The sequence below is a fragment of the Plasmodium vivax genome, chromosome 7 (genome assembly GCF_000002415.2).
Source record: "Plasmodium vivax chromosome 7, whole genome shotgun sequence".
NCBI lineage: Eukaryota > Apicomplexa > Aconoidasida > Haemosporida > Plasmodiidae > Plasmodium > Plasmodium vivax.
This window is the reverse complement of record NC_009912.1, coordinates 704,996-719,078: the sequence shown is the minus strand read 5'-3', so window position 1 is coordinate 719,078 and position 14,083 is coordinate 704,996. Positions and strand designations below refer to the sequence as shown.

Genomic DNA, 14,083 nt, shown 5'->3' with positions numbered 1-14,083 from the left:
ACTTATACCCTATTGGGCGAAAACCAAATGGATGAGGACGTTTCGCCAGGGCGGTAACGACGGCAGTTGTTGGCCACACGGAGGGAAACACAAACTCATCTTGCGCATGTATATAAGCTTAAGTCCCGTTTGTGCTTCCACACGCTTAGTCGCATTTACTCCTACCAATATGCCGTTTTCCTTAACCGGCACAACGGGTTCTCTCCCGTTTAGGCACCTCGCCCCTCTTGCGCTTTTTACGCGGGGAATTGGCTACCTACCTGAACAAGGGGCGCCAACACTTTATTATGGCGCTTCCCACTTATGAGGCTTACGGAATATTGCTGACACTTCTGGGCCCACATGTGTATAGCGCCATCACGCCGTAGCCCACTCCGCCGCTCCGCCTCTCCGCCGCTCCGACATGGGCGGTGTTTCATTTGGGGGCTCGCCACGAATGGGCTACCCTGCCGCGTTCATATGCATAGCAAAAGTATCGCAAGTGCTACGAAGGATGTACAATTTATGCGTATGCGTTATGAACACATGTAGGCGTTACGTATGCACGTGTGAGCCATTACGCGCAAGCCCGCCCAGTGGAATCTTTTTTTTTTTTTTACCCGCGCATGTAAAAATATAAACCATTTACTTCGCTTTGTTACCCCATGAGCTGCAAAACATGAACGTTAATTTTCGCACCGTGTTGTAGCTTGGTACCTTCCCCCCATTTGCTTCTTCCACTTTGTGTTTTTTTTTTTTTTTTTTTTCCTTTTTTTTCCTTTTCTTTTTCTTTCTTTCTTTCTTCCAATCATCGTTGCGGCAAAGCGAAACGCGCGTTCCCCCTCCGTACTCACACTGTGTTTCACCTCTAAGCGACCATCGCGAGAATTCATTTGATGCGTGTGATTACTTACCTCCCTCGGCCTCCGTGCAGGATAGGTACATACGTACATGCATACGCAACAAAATACTTATACACGCAGTTATAGGTAGATTTTTTCACCCCTAGCAGCACACGTCGCATAGAAAGAAGGCAAAAATGAAGAGAGATCGCTCCGAAAACTCAGTTGAAAATACAACCGACCCTAAGCACACGTAAGTTTGGCCTGTATACGCCTTCTTCCCGCGGGCTGTGTGCCCCGCCTGTGCGGCACACATGGGGAGGGGCCAATTTGCGGGAAAAGGAAAAGCATAGCACGTGGGTTTAGCGCACAGGAGGAGAAGCACAGAGGAGGAGAAGCGCGGAGGATGAGATATGATGGAGGAGTGTCGCGTCGCCCTCCACGTGGTCGCCACACTCGCGTGACCATGGCGCGATCGCCCCGGTGCCACCCCCCATGATGACCCTTTTTTTGTCTCCCCCCCCTCCGCAGCAAAATCGACAACGATGACCCCCTGATACCGTTCATGAAGGATTTCGAAGACAGTAAGGGTTTTCCCTCTCCCCGTGAGAAGCGTGTTTGCATGTTTGTACCATGTGGGGGTATTCCCTCAGTAGTCGTTTTCACAGTGATTCGCCACTTCACTATTGTGTTACTTCCCCCCCCCCCCCCTAATGCAGTCCAAAAGGACATCGAGCAACTCGACATCAAATGCGCGCACGAACAGATGAACATCCAGAAGCAGTACGACGAGAAGAAGAAGCCCCTGTTTGAAAAGCGAGACGAGATTATAGAGAAAGTCCCCGGGTTCTGGGCCAACACCCTGAGGAAGCACCCGGCCCTAAGCGACATAGTGCCAGAAGACATTGACATTCTAAACTGCCTAGTGAAATTAGATCTGAAGGATAATATGGATAATAATGGCTCATACAAAATTACCTTCACCTTTAATGAAAAGGCAAAGGAGTACATGGAGCCTCTAACTCTCGTGAAGCACGTCACATTTGATAATAACCAGGAGAAGGTCGTTGAGTGCACCCGCATCAAATGGAAGGAGGGAAAGAACCCCATCGCAGCTGTGTCTAATAATAGATCCGATCTAGACAACGAAATGCCCAAGTGGTCCATTTTCGAATGGTTCACCACGGAGGAGTTGCAAGATAAGCCAGATGTAGGCGAATTAATTAGAAGAGAAATTTGGCATAACCCACTGTCCTACTACCTAGGTTTGGAAGACTTTGACGACTTCGATGAGGACTTTGATGAAGAGTTTGATGATGACGATGAGGAAGATGATGATGAGGATGATGATGAGGATGATGAAGATGAGGAGGAGGAGGAGGAGGATGAGGACGACGAGAAGGACGACGATGACGAGAAGGACGACGACGACATGGATGGGGATGACGACGGCAAGGAGGACGAGAACGACGACTAGGAGGGGGGTAGTAGTTCTTCTACATCTTCTGCTTCTACACCTTGTTGGCAGCTCCCCCAGGCCTCCTCGTGCGATCTGCCCATGTTACCAGCGAGCACTACCTATCAAAGCGACCAGCGCGCCCGTCCTCCCGGCGCCGCTTACGTAGGACCCCTTTTTCGCACCCCCCATTTTTACCACTTTTTTTTTATCGCGTTTCTACGATTTACGAAATTCACACGCATGTCACTTCGTTTTTTATGGAAACAAAAATTTAAAAAAAAAAAGAAAAAAAAAGAAAAAAAAAGAAAAAAAAAGAAAAAAAAAAAAAAAAAAAAAAAAAAAAAAAACGCTCACTTTTAGGGGACCCCGCGCGGTGGAAGGTGGAGCACTGCTAAGCGGCACACTGGCAAGCGGTGCACTACCGCGATGCTACGCTGCTACGCTGCCGCTCTGTTAGGCGCTCAGCTGGTAGAGCTTCCGCCCGAACTCCAGCGTGTTGTTGTCCATGGAGTCCTCGTAGTTGGTGCGGCGCGTGCCCGTGTAGTAGTCCTGGTCGTCCTTGATGGCCTCGCTGAGCAGCAGGTACTGCGTGTAGTCCTCCCCCGAGATGAACTTGTACGCCAGGCTCTTGACATACTGACTTTCGTTAATTTGGCGCAAATCACTTTTGATTCTCTCCTTGTAAGGGTCCACAAAGACGCCCAGCAGCTCCTGCGGGATGATAAGCCCCTTCCCTATGTCCGCTATCAGCTTGCAGATGTCGTAGTTAATCCTGCTGTTGATGTAGGAGTCCCTTTGGTACGCTGGGTGGTTCATAATAAAGTTTCTCAAGTAGGCAGCACCTGTGCAGATCTTCCCCGCACATCTCTGCTTCACAAACTCTATGTATTCGTCTATCTTGTTCTTGGCTGCATGGGAGAGTAGCCCCTCGCGGAACTGCTCCTCAATATACTTGGAGCAAAGGAAGAATATCCCATTGTGGTCGTTAAAAAAAATATCATATAGGGTCTTCTCCTCCACTTGGTTATCTTCCGTGTCGTAGGATAGATCTCTCCTGAAATAAAATTTCTCTTTGAAGATGGCATCTCTGTTAGCCGAGCGGTAGAGATTCTCCTCCAATAGGGACATGGGAATGTACAGATTCAGCTTCTCCTTTAGGATAAATTTAGACAATACCATGATGAGGGTAACCACTGATGCGTTTTCAAAATCGGTGATTTGAATATCGGGGGTGCGGAATTCTACTCTCCACCCGATGGAACTGGGCCCGTTGCCGTGGTTGCCCAAGATGGGTGGCGGCTTAAACCGCACGCTGTTCCAGTTGGTGCTTTGGAAGTTCTCAAAATGCTGGTGGGAGGACAGCACCGTCTCTTCGTAGTCCTCCAAAAAGTGGAAATCCTCGCTCAGGTAGACCCCGTTGAGGGGGTTCTTCCCAAAGGCGGCCAAATGGGAATAATCCCCTCTGGGGGGGGGAACTCCTCTGTGGGGGGAACCCCCTCCCGGGGAAGACTCTACCTCCGTTTCGCCACCCAACCCGCGCATCCTCCCCTCAATTGACTGTATATCCCTTTCGCTGTACGACCCCTGAAAGACCACAATGGGGTCCCTAACGAAGAGAGAAGCAACATGTCTAGCCAAAAAATCGTCCACATTTTCCTTCACCAATTTATCATAGACATTTTTATCCAGCACCACATCTATGTCGTTATACAAATGGTAGTTCTTCCTCAGGGGCAACTCATTTGAGATGTACAAGGATATGCCGGAATACCTAGGCTTTGCAATGTAGGCGAGCTCCTCCTCTGTCCTACAGTCGACCGTATTCGATATGACTCTCCACCGAGTGTCCGTCTCTGTGAGGAATCCTCCCAAATAGGGCGTTGATGCCGTTAGGGCTAAGAACAAAGGGGCGATAACAGCTAGCTGGTCATACAGGTACTTGGCGTCATCTATGGTTGGAAAGGACATGGTCACTTGCTGGCAACACATGCTCATTCCGAAGAACATGGCGTCTAGGTACACATAGTTCTTAATTGGGTTCTTGCACTTCTCCGAGTACTCCTCGATGAACTTCCGGTCGAACACGTAGATGTGGTCCTTCTCGTCGTCCAGGTCGCTGAACAGGCTGTTCTTTATCACTTCGTCGATGAGGTTGCCGTGAACGGGGGCGGCGTCCGAAGTGTTTACCCCTTCTGATGACGACGCGTCTGGCTCGTTTACCCCCTCTGGCGACTTCCCTTCCACCCTCTTCCTATTCGTCAGGGACTTGTTCCAAATGAGGTGCTCGTCCAGGACGTACTTCTTCTTCACCTTCCTGTAAAGCCTCCGGTCCGTTTTGTCCAGAGAATGTTCCCACCGGGGCAGCTTCTCTGTGTTCTCGTCCCTATATATCTCGTTGAATGAAATTATTTTGGTCCCCCTACGCTTTCTTATGTTCTTGGTCAGGGTGACGTACCTGGCGTGCGGGCTGATCACCATGTCGGTGACGAGGCAGCTGTTGCTGTAGTTCTTCGTCTCCTCAGGTTTGAACAGGTCGCATTCGAAGGGGAGGTTTTCTTCCCTGGCCGCGCTGATGAAGATGGGTTGGCTTGCCGGGGTTGAGGGGGTGACCTGGTTGCGCTGATTGATCCGGTTGGACTCATTCGACTGGTCCGCTTGGTCCGCCTGATCCGCCCGATTCGCCTGCTCCGCGCCGCTCACTTCCTCCGCGCACATCTCCTGCATTAGCGAGTCGCCATTCTTCGGGGCAATCGCATCCGAGCTTACAAACTGGGTGGACTTGCCCTCGTCCGCGTACGTCTGCGTGCTGTCGTTGAGCGTGGTGACCTCTCTGAGCATGTCGCTCTGCGTGACCATCCCGCTCGGTGTGACCATCCCGCTCTGTGTGACCATTTCGCTCGGTGTGGTCATCCCGCTCTGCGTGACCATTTCGCTCGGTGTGATCATCCCGCTCTGCGTGACCATTTCACTATGTCCCCTTTCCGCTTGCCTTCGATGCACCCCTTCCGCTGGCGTCTCCAAGGTGTCTCCCCCTGCAACGATGCCCTTCCCCCTGTCACCCTTCCTCTTTGCCATAAGGAGGCTATTCTCTAGGAGCGCGTTCGGGAAGCACGGCAAAGTGATGGCCCGCACTCCCGTAATGGCACTGAGAACGTTGTTCAGTTTTATTCTCCGTATCCGCATGCAATCTTCAACAAAGGGGGATGAATTTATATCAAATTTAAACGGTACGGAAGGAGTCCCCTCAATGGTGAAGGAGGAATATTCTGGAGTCCAATGGGATCCATACTGACACTCGGTGACACTTTCCAAGTTCATCATTTCGTCGATCAAATCTGTTGCACATAAGAGAGCAGAAGACTCTTTTAAAGTTTCATCATTGCGAATAACGATGTATTCTATTTCGTCCCCGAACATGATGTTCTCGTCCACTCGGTCTTTGTTGCATTTGTATGTATGGACAAACTGTAGGATGCCATACAGCCTGATTAGGGATTTTACTTTCTGCACTTCCTCCCAAGTTAATGGCGTTCCAACTTTGAGGAATCCCATTTTGCTTTTGCTTCTATTTTGTTTTTTAAAAAGTTCTGATTCGGTGAGGAGTCTGCTTTTAGGTGTATCACAACTCCGTCGATCGGGTTGCTGTATTTCCTTGCATGGAGAAGTAGGTCCACAATTTTGCTGCTCGCTTTGCCACTGGGGCGGGTTCAGTTTGCGTATTCCTATCCGTTTGCGCTTCTCTGTTGTGCTTCTCTATTTTGCGCTTCTTTATTTTTTGTTTTATTTTATGGTATTTTTTTTTTTTTTCTTTTGCTGCCAAAGCGCGTGCACCTCTCAAAATGGTCCTACTTTTTGTTCCTTTTTTTGGGAAGCTAGCAATGGGGCGACTGCTCTTTTCGGGGTTGCCTTTATCGATTCGATCGTGGTCCTTTTTTCGTTTTTCCCCAACTCGGCTATTGCGCAACTCGGCTATTATGCAATTCGGCTATTACGCAATTCGGCTATTATGCAATTTGACTATTGCGCAACTCGGCTATTGCGCAATTCAGCTACTCCGTTTTTCCCCTTTTTCGCAACCCGTGGCCACTTGTGTGGAAATGCTTTTCAAACAGATGGAGCAAACTCGCAAGATGATTCAAATAAACGTGGTCAGAAATAGCTTTTTCAAAAAAAAAAAAAAAAAAAAAAAAAAAGCTATATAGCCAAACAGAACATTGCTTCCTTGCCGCGGTTACACAGCATTTTTCGTCAACGTCGATTTGTTAATACACAGCTACCAAACGGAAATATTATTTTTTTTGTGGGGGTTCGCAAAACAAATAAGACTATTATCAGGCGTCTGCGCGTTTATGCGCGCGGAACAGTGAATAACAGAGCGTAAATCTCACGCACGTACGCGCGTACATATGTATGTGCATTTGTACACGTGGTCCCTCTGCCGTATGCATGCATGTACAGGCAGGCTCTTTTTTTTTTTTATTCGCGGCTTGGCCCTTACCTTCGCGCTCACGCTTGTGTTTGTGTTTCTTCCCTTGGGATTAAGCCCGCGCGAAAAAGTAGCTCGCTGGACTGGTAAACAAAACGATGCGCATTTTTCCCCTGCGTCGAAGCTGCGGGAGAGGCACACAGGTGTGCTGCGATCGTTGGGGGGCCTCTGCGTTTAAAAAAACGAACACGATTGCCAGCGGGAGGCAAGCTGGATTGCCAGCAGGGTATACGAAAGAGGAATATCCAAACTGAATATGCAAACAGAATGAAAAGAACTGACTCACGCTTTTTATGAACGTTGGAACCCAAGAAAATTGCTTCCTCGCCTTTCCTGCATGGGGGCTGGCCTTTCCTTCTTTCTTCTTAAGTTGAGAAAGAAACACCAAGCTTTTTTTATAGGCGTTTTAAAACAAAAAAAAAAAAAAAAAAAAAAAGTCGATTCATACCACGACATATAAATGCGCGTCAAAACCGCAGCATGGCTTGTAAACACATAGGGTGTACAAGCCACTGACCTTTCTCGGCTATCTTTTCTGTCAATGAGGAGGCATAAAATCGTATGTTCGAAGAGGTAAAAAAAAAATAAAAACACGCACAAAAATAGTTCGCAAGTACGTATATATGTAATTATATATATATGCTTATGTACATGTACGTACTTACGTGCGCGTTACAGCTGAACGAAAAAAAGATGAACGCGATGAATTAAAGAAAAAAGGCATAACATCCGGTCATTTGAAGGTTTAAAAAAAAAAAAAAGGTAATGATAAAGTTAAAGATAATGTAACATTTTTCTTTCTTCAAAAAAATTACTCATCCGAAAAAGCTATTTCTTGTCAAATAAATCTCGAACGCTTAAAATGCAGAAGAGTGTCCGTCCTAGCGCTCCTCATTTTCGAAGCTGTTCTGAGCCCAAGATGTTAATACGAACCAGGTATATATCATTCTACAAATATACATGTAGGTATACCTTTGCATAATCAGGCTTGCTTATGTGCCCCCAAGTCTGCTCATCATTTTGTATACTTGGTCGGACGAAGCAGAAAAATATTCAACTCACAGAATTAGCGCACAGGAGAAAGCGCAAAAAGGACGAAGGCCATTCCTTTGAACGCCGTCGTGGCGCAGCTTAGATTCACTTTTTACGTACCACCAGTTTAAAAAAAAAAAAAAAAAAAAAACAGATCGAAGGATCGAAGAATGCAATGTACTTTTTTTTTTTTTTTTTTTCTTTCCTTTTTTTTCTCTTTTTCGAATTGGCAAAAAAAAAGATCTTGGTGAGGAACAGCTTAAAAAATGTGCCAACTGTTATGCTTATTCAGTTCACATCATGTGAAGCATACCTCTTTAGCGTGAAATGAGTTTCATCTTAAAATAAAGGTATAAAAAAGAATGTTTCGCGTCGTCACATCGCTCGCATTTGCCGCAGATTGCACTTATTTGAGGTGGTGCATAGGCACACCGCACGCAGGTAGATTCAATGAATAAAAAAAAAAAAAAAAAAAAAGAATAAACTTAATACTTAACAGTTGACACGTAACACTTTGCCTTTTAAAAGCTGCCATATGCACAAATGATAACCACGCCGTGGGAACATTTTAAAGCGTTGGTTTTACATTTCTTGCGCGCACGTGTTATGTTCAAATGCCACCCCAAGAACAATTCTGGCCCATGCCAAATGCATGAGTGATCGTCGTAGCGACATAACACACTGTGTTGTGCTTGACAGGTTGGTTTACAAAAGGTACAGAAATTTTATACGTCAAGAGAACGTTTATTGTGTAAATAATTTATACGGGTTGTAAAACTTTGGGGAGCACCAATGCGTGCTTCGTTCGTTTATGTATACTCATTTAGTATAACCCAATTTGTTGTTCCTTTTTGGCTCATCGTTGGAAGTTGCCCCATCGAGCGCTTCACACACCGTTATGCCTTTTGTTTTTCGCCCAATTGGACCACTCCCCCTAATGGGGTCAGATTAATACGCACAGCTTAGCTACGCGGTTGAGGAGGTATGAATGCCCGCGGAAGGGGTCCTCCCATTGAAGCGCTCAACAAGTTGACTCATACCCCCCAAACGTACTCACATGCATTAGTTCCAGGAACGAATTTTCCTCCTTGCAAAAGGCACATCCCAATGATGAGCAGTAGCATATGCGCGCTCAAGAAGTTTGTGCCGAACGCAGCACAATTCTGAGGCAGTGTGCAAATATGTCCCTATTAAGGCTCATTCAACGGGTAACCAAAAGGGGAAAACCCGCAACGGAGAAGATTAACAAATATGCACACGCATATCCCTACATGTATGTACTGTGAGGGTTTATTACATGAATTATTCGGTGTAGGCGGACGGGGACTCCACCTCTTAACCTGCACGCTCACCTCAAAATGTAGCTTCTACAACGATGGTTCGAATGCCATAATGAGGTGACATACAAACGAGGAAAAGGGGCACCCACAAAATGGCGCAACCGATATGTTTGTCACATTGAATAAAAAAAAAGGAAACCTTTTACGCACCTTAAGTTCATACGAAAGAAAAATAATGCATATCTCCCCTTTGAGTAGAATCTACTCCATTAAATGGAAAAGAAAAAAAACATAGTGGCCGTTCAAAACAGTCTCCTTTTATTCCCCCGGAGGAACATTTTACCATGTAGCTTAAAATAGCTATTTTTTTTTTTTTTTTTTTTTTTTTTTTTCTTGTTCATATTTTTTTCGTAAATATTCTGAACTAGCCAAAATAGAAAAAAAAAAAAAAAAAATTGACGAAATGTTTGAAGCAAAAATGAAGAGCAGGTGATTTGCGCGAAATGGCACTTTCTGCCCGCTTGCTTTTGCCCAGTTGGTTGCCATATTAGCGGCCAGTTTGATCGCCTATCTGGTTGCCAATATGGTTGCCTCATTTGTTACCTTTTTTGTTGCCATATTTGCGGCCAGTTTGATCGCCTATCTGGTTGCCTACCTGGTCGCCTACTCGGCACCCATCCGGCTGCCCTCTTCCCATTTGTTTGCTTACTTTTTTCGTTCCTTTGACGCCCGGGTCGCCGCCACCGCCCCCCGCTGAACGCTAAATGCGAGTTGCGCCCCTGAGAGGCCTCACCGCTTGCCTATACCTCGCGCGCCCCCCCAACCATGGGCAGCCAAAGCTGAACACGCAAAAGAGGCATCCTCTCGTTGGGGCATACTACCTAGATGGTGACCACAACAGGGCGAATTTACATAAACGTGGGAAGGAAAAATTATGGCATGGTGGAAAAGCTAAGAGGAACGTCTACTCCTTTAGCAAGAAGTCCATTCGGCGTCACCAGAAGGTATTAAAACAAAACAGGAGAACTATCACCAACATGTCAGTAGCAACAGAAATGAAGGTGGAGGAGGGCATTCACCTGTGCGGTGACCAAGAGTTCAAATTAGAAGATATATCCTCCTGTGTTAGCGAAATTTTTGAAAAAAAAAAAAAATATGAAAATATTCCTTTTATACAAGTTGCCCCAATGATAAATGTCACCAATAGACACTTCCGCGCATTAGTAAGGACCATCACAAGAAGGGCCCAAGTGTGGACTGAAATGATTGTAGACAACACGTTGTTGTACAATTTGAACAATTTAGAAGAGCACTTAGGTTTTAACTCCAATGAGCACCCAATCGTTTGTCAGCTGGGTGGATCTGATGCCACGTCCCTCGCGGAAGCAGCTGTGCTAGTGGAACAAGCGGGTTACGATGAAATAAATTTGAATGTAGGATGCCCAAGTACCAAGGTAGCTAACAAGGGAGCGTTTGGAGCATACCTGATGAAAAAACCCGAGCATGTACGAAATATAGTGTACGAAATTAAAAGAAAAGTTCACATCCCTGTGTCTGTAAAAATTAGAACGGGAGTTGATGATTGTGACTCTTTCCCCTTTTTGAGATCCTTTGTTGAATGTATTTCCTCAGTAGGATGCTCTCATTTTATTGTACACGCAAGAAAGGCCTGGCTAAAGGGATTGGACCCCAAGCAGAATAGGTCCGTACCCCCATTGGAGTACCCCAAAGTGTATAGCCTCTGTCAGTTATATCCCCATTTGAAATTTACCCTAAATGGGGGGGTCAAAACGGTGGAGGAAGCTGTGGCTTTGCTAAATGGCTACCTCCCCAAGAAAGGCAATGTTGATAGCGAAAAAACGTATGTGCAAGTGAAGAACTATCAGGTGAATCCCCTCCATGGGGTTATGCTCGGCCGAGCATGCATGGAAAACACCACCGTTTTGTCCCAAACGGATCAGCTGGTTTATAATGAGAAGCCCCCACACACGGCGTTCAGCAGAAGGACCGTGCTAGACGCATACAAATCCTATTTGGAGGAAAACTCCAGCTTGTGCAGCTTATCAAGTGCGTTTGAATTGTTAAAGCCAGTGTTGGGCATCCTTAAGGGAATGCCTGGCCATCGAATTTTTAGGAACAAACTGGATATGTACATCAGGAATTATGCCTCCACCTTGCCGTGTTCAGGCATTTTGGAGAAGGCCATGGTGGACGTGGACGCCGTGGCCCCCGGCTGCCTGGACCTCCCCCTGGCCGACTACAAGTTGCAGCAGGAGTACATCAAAAATTATTAGGCGAGCGGGGAGCACGCGCGGGAGTAGCAGGCCCAGTTAGGCGCCCACGGGAGGGCGGCGCGTCTGTAATTTGTGCTGACTGAAATGTTAGAGCACTTCTGGGGTGGCGTAGCTTAGTGCGGCTCATATCAGCTTGGTTTGGCTTCTCCTCCTCCTCCTTTTTTTTTTTTTTTTTTTTTTCCGTTGACCCGTTCTGTCCCATTTGTGGACCCGGCGGAGCCCCGCCTGGCAGGGGCAGTACGCCTTCTCAAGTGCGCCCCAATTTGAGGTGCGTACTGTGCCGTGTTCGCCCCAATTTGACGTTCATATTACACCGTGTTCGCTCCAACCCTTAATCTTCACTAACTGCCCTCATAACTTCATTCACTTCGAGCAAGTAATCCCGTTGTAAGGACCTGCAGAGTAGGGGGGAATATTTCCCATTTGTTTGGAGAGGCGTGCAATAGGGGGGAGCATCAACCGTTTGGTGCAAGCGGTTAGCTAATCAGCGGTTAGCTAATCAGCGGTTAGCCAATCAGCGGTTAGCCAATCAGCGGTTAGCCAATCAGCGGCTAGCTAATCAGCGGTTAGCCAATCAGCGGTTAGCTTTCCCCCAACACGCCTTACATATTCTTGGTCAAATTGGAGAGCACGGAATCCTCCGGCCCGTTTAGCTTATCCAGGGTTATCTTCAGCACGCTGGAACACTGCGCAAGGGGGGAAGCGGCGAAGGGGTATATGTGTAACGGTCGGTTTGCTCTCATCTGTGTGGGTACCGTTGAGAAGTCCCCATGGAGATGAGCAGCAAAAACAGATCGTTGTGTCTGCGGCGATGATTACGACCATCCTCACCTTCTCGTTGTTCTCTTTGCACATTTTCAGCTTCGCAACTGCCTCCTCTTTGTTGTTGTTGCAAATGGAATTGATGACCTCTATGATGTCCTCGATAGGGGATATTGGGCTGCAGTGAGGGGAGGGCAGAAGGATGTTTTTCCGTTTTTTTGAGGGGGGTGCCACGGAAAAGGCGTGCACAGGGGTAGTGGTGGCGGTAGTGGTGGCGATGCCCATCCTATCAGGTCCAGCCTCCAAAACAGAATCAAATCACCCCCATTGACGTAATAACATGCGGGGGACGTACCATATGTCGAAGGAATTTTCGGTGAGCAGAAGGGGCGGGTGCAGGTCGAAGGGAATCCCCCCCCCTTCGGTAAAGTCGTTTGTCATTTTACGATGGATGTTCTTGGCCCCATCTTCCTGTGTCGCATGTATACTCCTGTGTAGGTTCTTCTCCATCAGTTTAGCGCGTCCTATGAGATGATTCTTCTTCGCTCGTATGTCCTGTCGCGTGAGAGTTGATTCCTCCAGTTTGGCAGCATTCAGATCATCCGCTTGGTCAAAGCTGCTTCCAATGTGGCTGTTCTTTTTATTCATTTTGAGCTTACTGCTAATCATGGGAGCGACTTTCTTCTTGTTCAATCTCAGGGTGGCATTTTTTTTACTGGTTAGGTTAAAATTGGGGATAAATTTATTGAAGTTCATTTTGCCGCTGTAGTTGGTGTCTTCCGACTTGGCGTCGACCTCTTCGCGGGGGGAGACATCCCCCTTATCGAGGTCGCTTTGGAGGTGAATCGAATGGGTAGTGTCCTTCACCGCTGCTTTTTCCGCTTTCCCCAATTTGGCCGATTGCTCCGTCTCCGAAACGCCCCTTTTGAAACTTCTAGACGCATAAGAGAGGGGCATTTTTAGGATATTTTTTAGGATCGATTTTTTTGTTTGCATTTCCTTCCCGGGGTCTGCACCTGAGTTGGGGGTAATCACGAGGTCCTTCTCATCCTGTTTGTTTTTTTGGGGGGGGCTTTTTTCCTTGTCTACTAGGGGGGTCCCCTCCAAACGGCTCGATTTTTGCACTAACATGCCTTTATCATGGGTTGGGTATAGGCCACTCTTTTGCTTCTTAACTGAATAGGCGGACTTCATCTTTACGGGGACGTCCTTCTCGACCGAGTCGTCGTTTCCATCCCTGTCTGCCTCGGAGCTGTCGCCATTGGAAGACCCGTCTATCAGGGAAACCACCTCGATGGATTTTCTCTCCTCCTCCGTTAGGACCTCAAACAGCTCTTCATTTTCGATTGGCTCTGCGTGAGCGTCGCTCCTTTGGGGGTCAGCCTTTGCGGCGCTCGTTTGTGTGGGCGCTTTGGCTTTGCCCACATTAGCTTTCCCCTCTTCGGTTGTTCCTTTCGCTGCCTCCTTCGCGTTTTCGTTGGCTACTCCTTTTGCCACCCCCTTCGCGGTTTCGTTTGCCACCCCTTTTGCTGCCCCTTTCGTGGTTTGCTTCACCTTCCCCTTCGACACCTCGAACCTCTTGATGAGCCCCTTCACCTCCTTCCGCTGCGGGGGCGCCTCGTCCTGGGGGCTCCTTTGTGCCGCCCTGGGGGTCCTCTTCCTTTTAGACCTTCCGAAAAAGTTGAATCTCGCGAAGCTAAAAAAGGAGTTCTTCTTTTTCTTATTTTTCGGGCGTCCCGGGGCCTTAAATTTGATGACGTTTTTTTTCTTCTTGATGGCGTTTTTTTTCTTTTTGTTGGCATTTTTTTCAACCTGCCCTTTGCTCTTCCACTTAATGATGGGCTCCTTTTTGGTCCCCTGGAGTTTGTAGCTTCCCAGGGTCTCCTTTTCCGACTCGTCTTTCTTTCCCCAGCGGAAGGCAAACATCTCGTCTAGCAGGTTAGCCGGTT

At 47.3% G+C, this 14,083-nt stretch overlaps 4 protein-coding genes across 4 annotated transcripts, besides 7 other annotated features; 2 read left to right on the top strand and 2 right to left on the bottom strand.

Moving 5' to 3' along the window:
• Positions 1-197: 197 nt before the first annotated feature.
• Positions 198-221: a microsatellite.
• A 562-nt stretch (positions 222-783) lies between these two features.
• Positions 784-2,298, top strand: PVX_099365 (nucleosome assembly protein 1, putative; the record flags this gene model as incomplete). Its single annotated transcript, XM_001614672.1, has 3 exons — positions 784-1,074; positions 1,353-1,405; positions 1,541-2,298. The coding sequence occupies exons 1-3, from the start codon at positions 1,019-1,021 to the stop codon at positions 2,296-2,298; spliced, it is 867 nt and encodes a 288-aa protein (XP_001614722.1). The 5' UTR covers positions 784-1,018.
• A 435-nt stretch (positions 2,299-2,733) lies between these two features.
• On the bottom strand, positions 2,734-5,832 carry PVX_099360 (gamma-glutamylcysteine synthetase, putative; the record flags this gene model as incomplete). The annotated part of the gene is made up of 1 exon (XM_001614671.1): positions 2,734-5,832. The coding sequence occupies one exon, from the start codon at positions 5,830-5,832 to the stop codon at positions 2,734-2,736; it is 3,099 nt and encodes a 1,032-aa protein (XP_001614721.1).
• Positions 4,664-4,697: a microsatellite.
• Positions 5,833-9,487: 3,655 nt separating the features above from the next.
• Positions 9,488-11,372, top strand: PVX_099355 (tRNA-dihydrouridine synthase A, putative; the record flags this gene model as incomplete). Its single annotated transcript, XM_001614670.1, has 1 exon — positions 9,488-11,372. The coding sequence occupies exon 1, from the start codon at positions 9,843-9,845 to the stop codon at positions 11,370-11,372; it is 1,530 nt and encodes a 509-aa protein (XP_001614720.1). The 5' UTR covers positions 9,488-9,842.
• A 4-nt stretch (positions 11,373-11,376) lies between these two features.
• Positions 11,377-11,401: a microsatellite.
• A 267-nt stretch (positions 11,402-11,668) lies between these two features.
• Positions 11,669-11,688: a microsatellite.
• Positions 11,689-11,974: 286 nt separating this feature from the next.
• On the bottom strand, positions 11,975-14,060 carry PVX_099350 (hypothetical protein; the record flags this gene model as incomplete). Its single annotated transcript, XM_001614669.1, has 3 exons — positions 11,975-12,058; positions 12,204-12,312; positions 12,490-14,060. The coding sequence occupies 3 exons, from the start codon at positions 14,058-14,060 to the stop codon at positions 11,975-11,977; spliced, it is 1,764 nt and encodes a 587-aa protein (XP_001614719.1).
• Positions 11,987-12,050: a microsatellite.
• Positions 12,377-12,398: a microsatellite.
• Positions 13,595-13,616: a microsatellite.
• Positions 14,061-14,083: the final 23 nt, after the last annotated feature.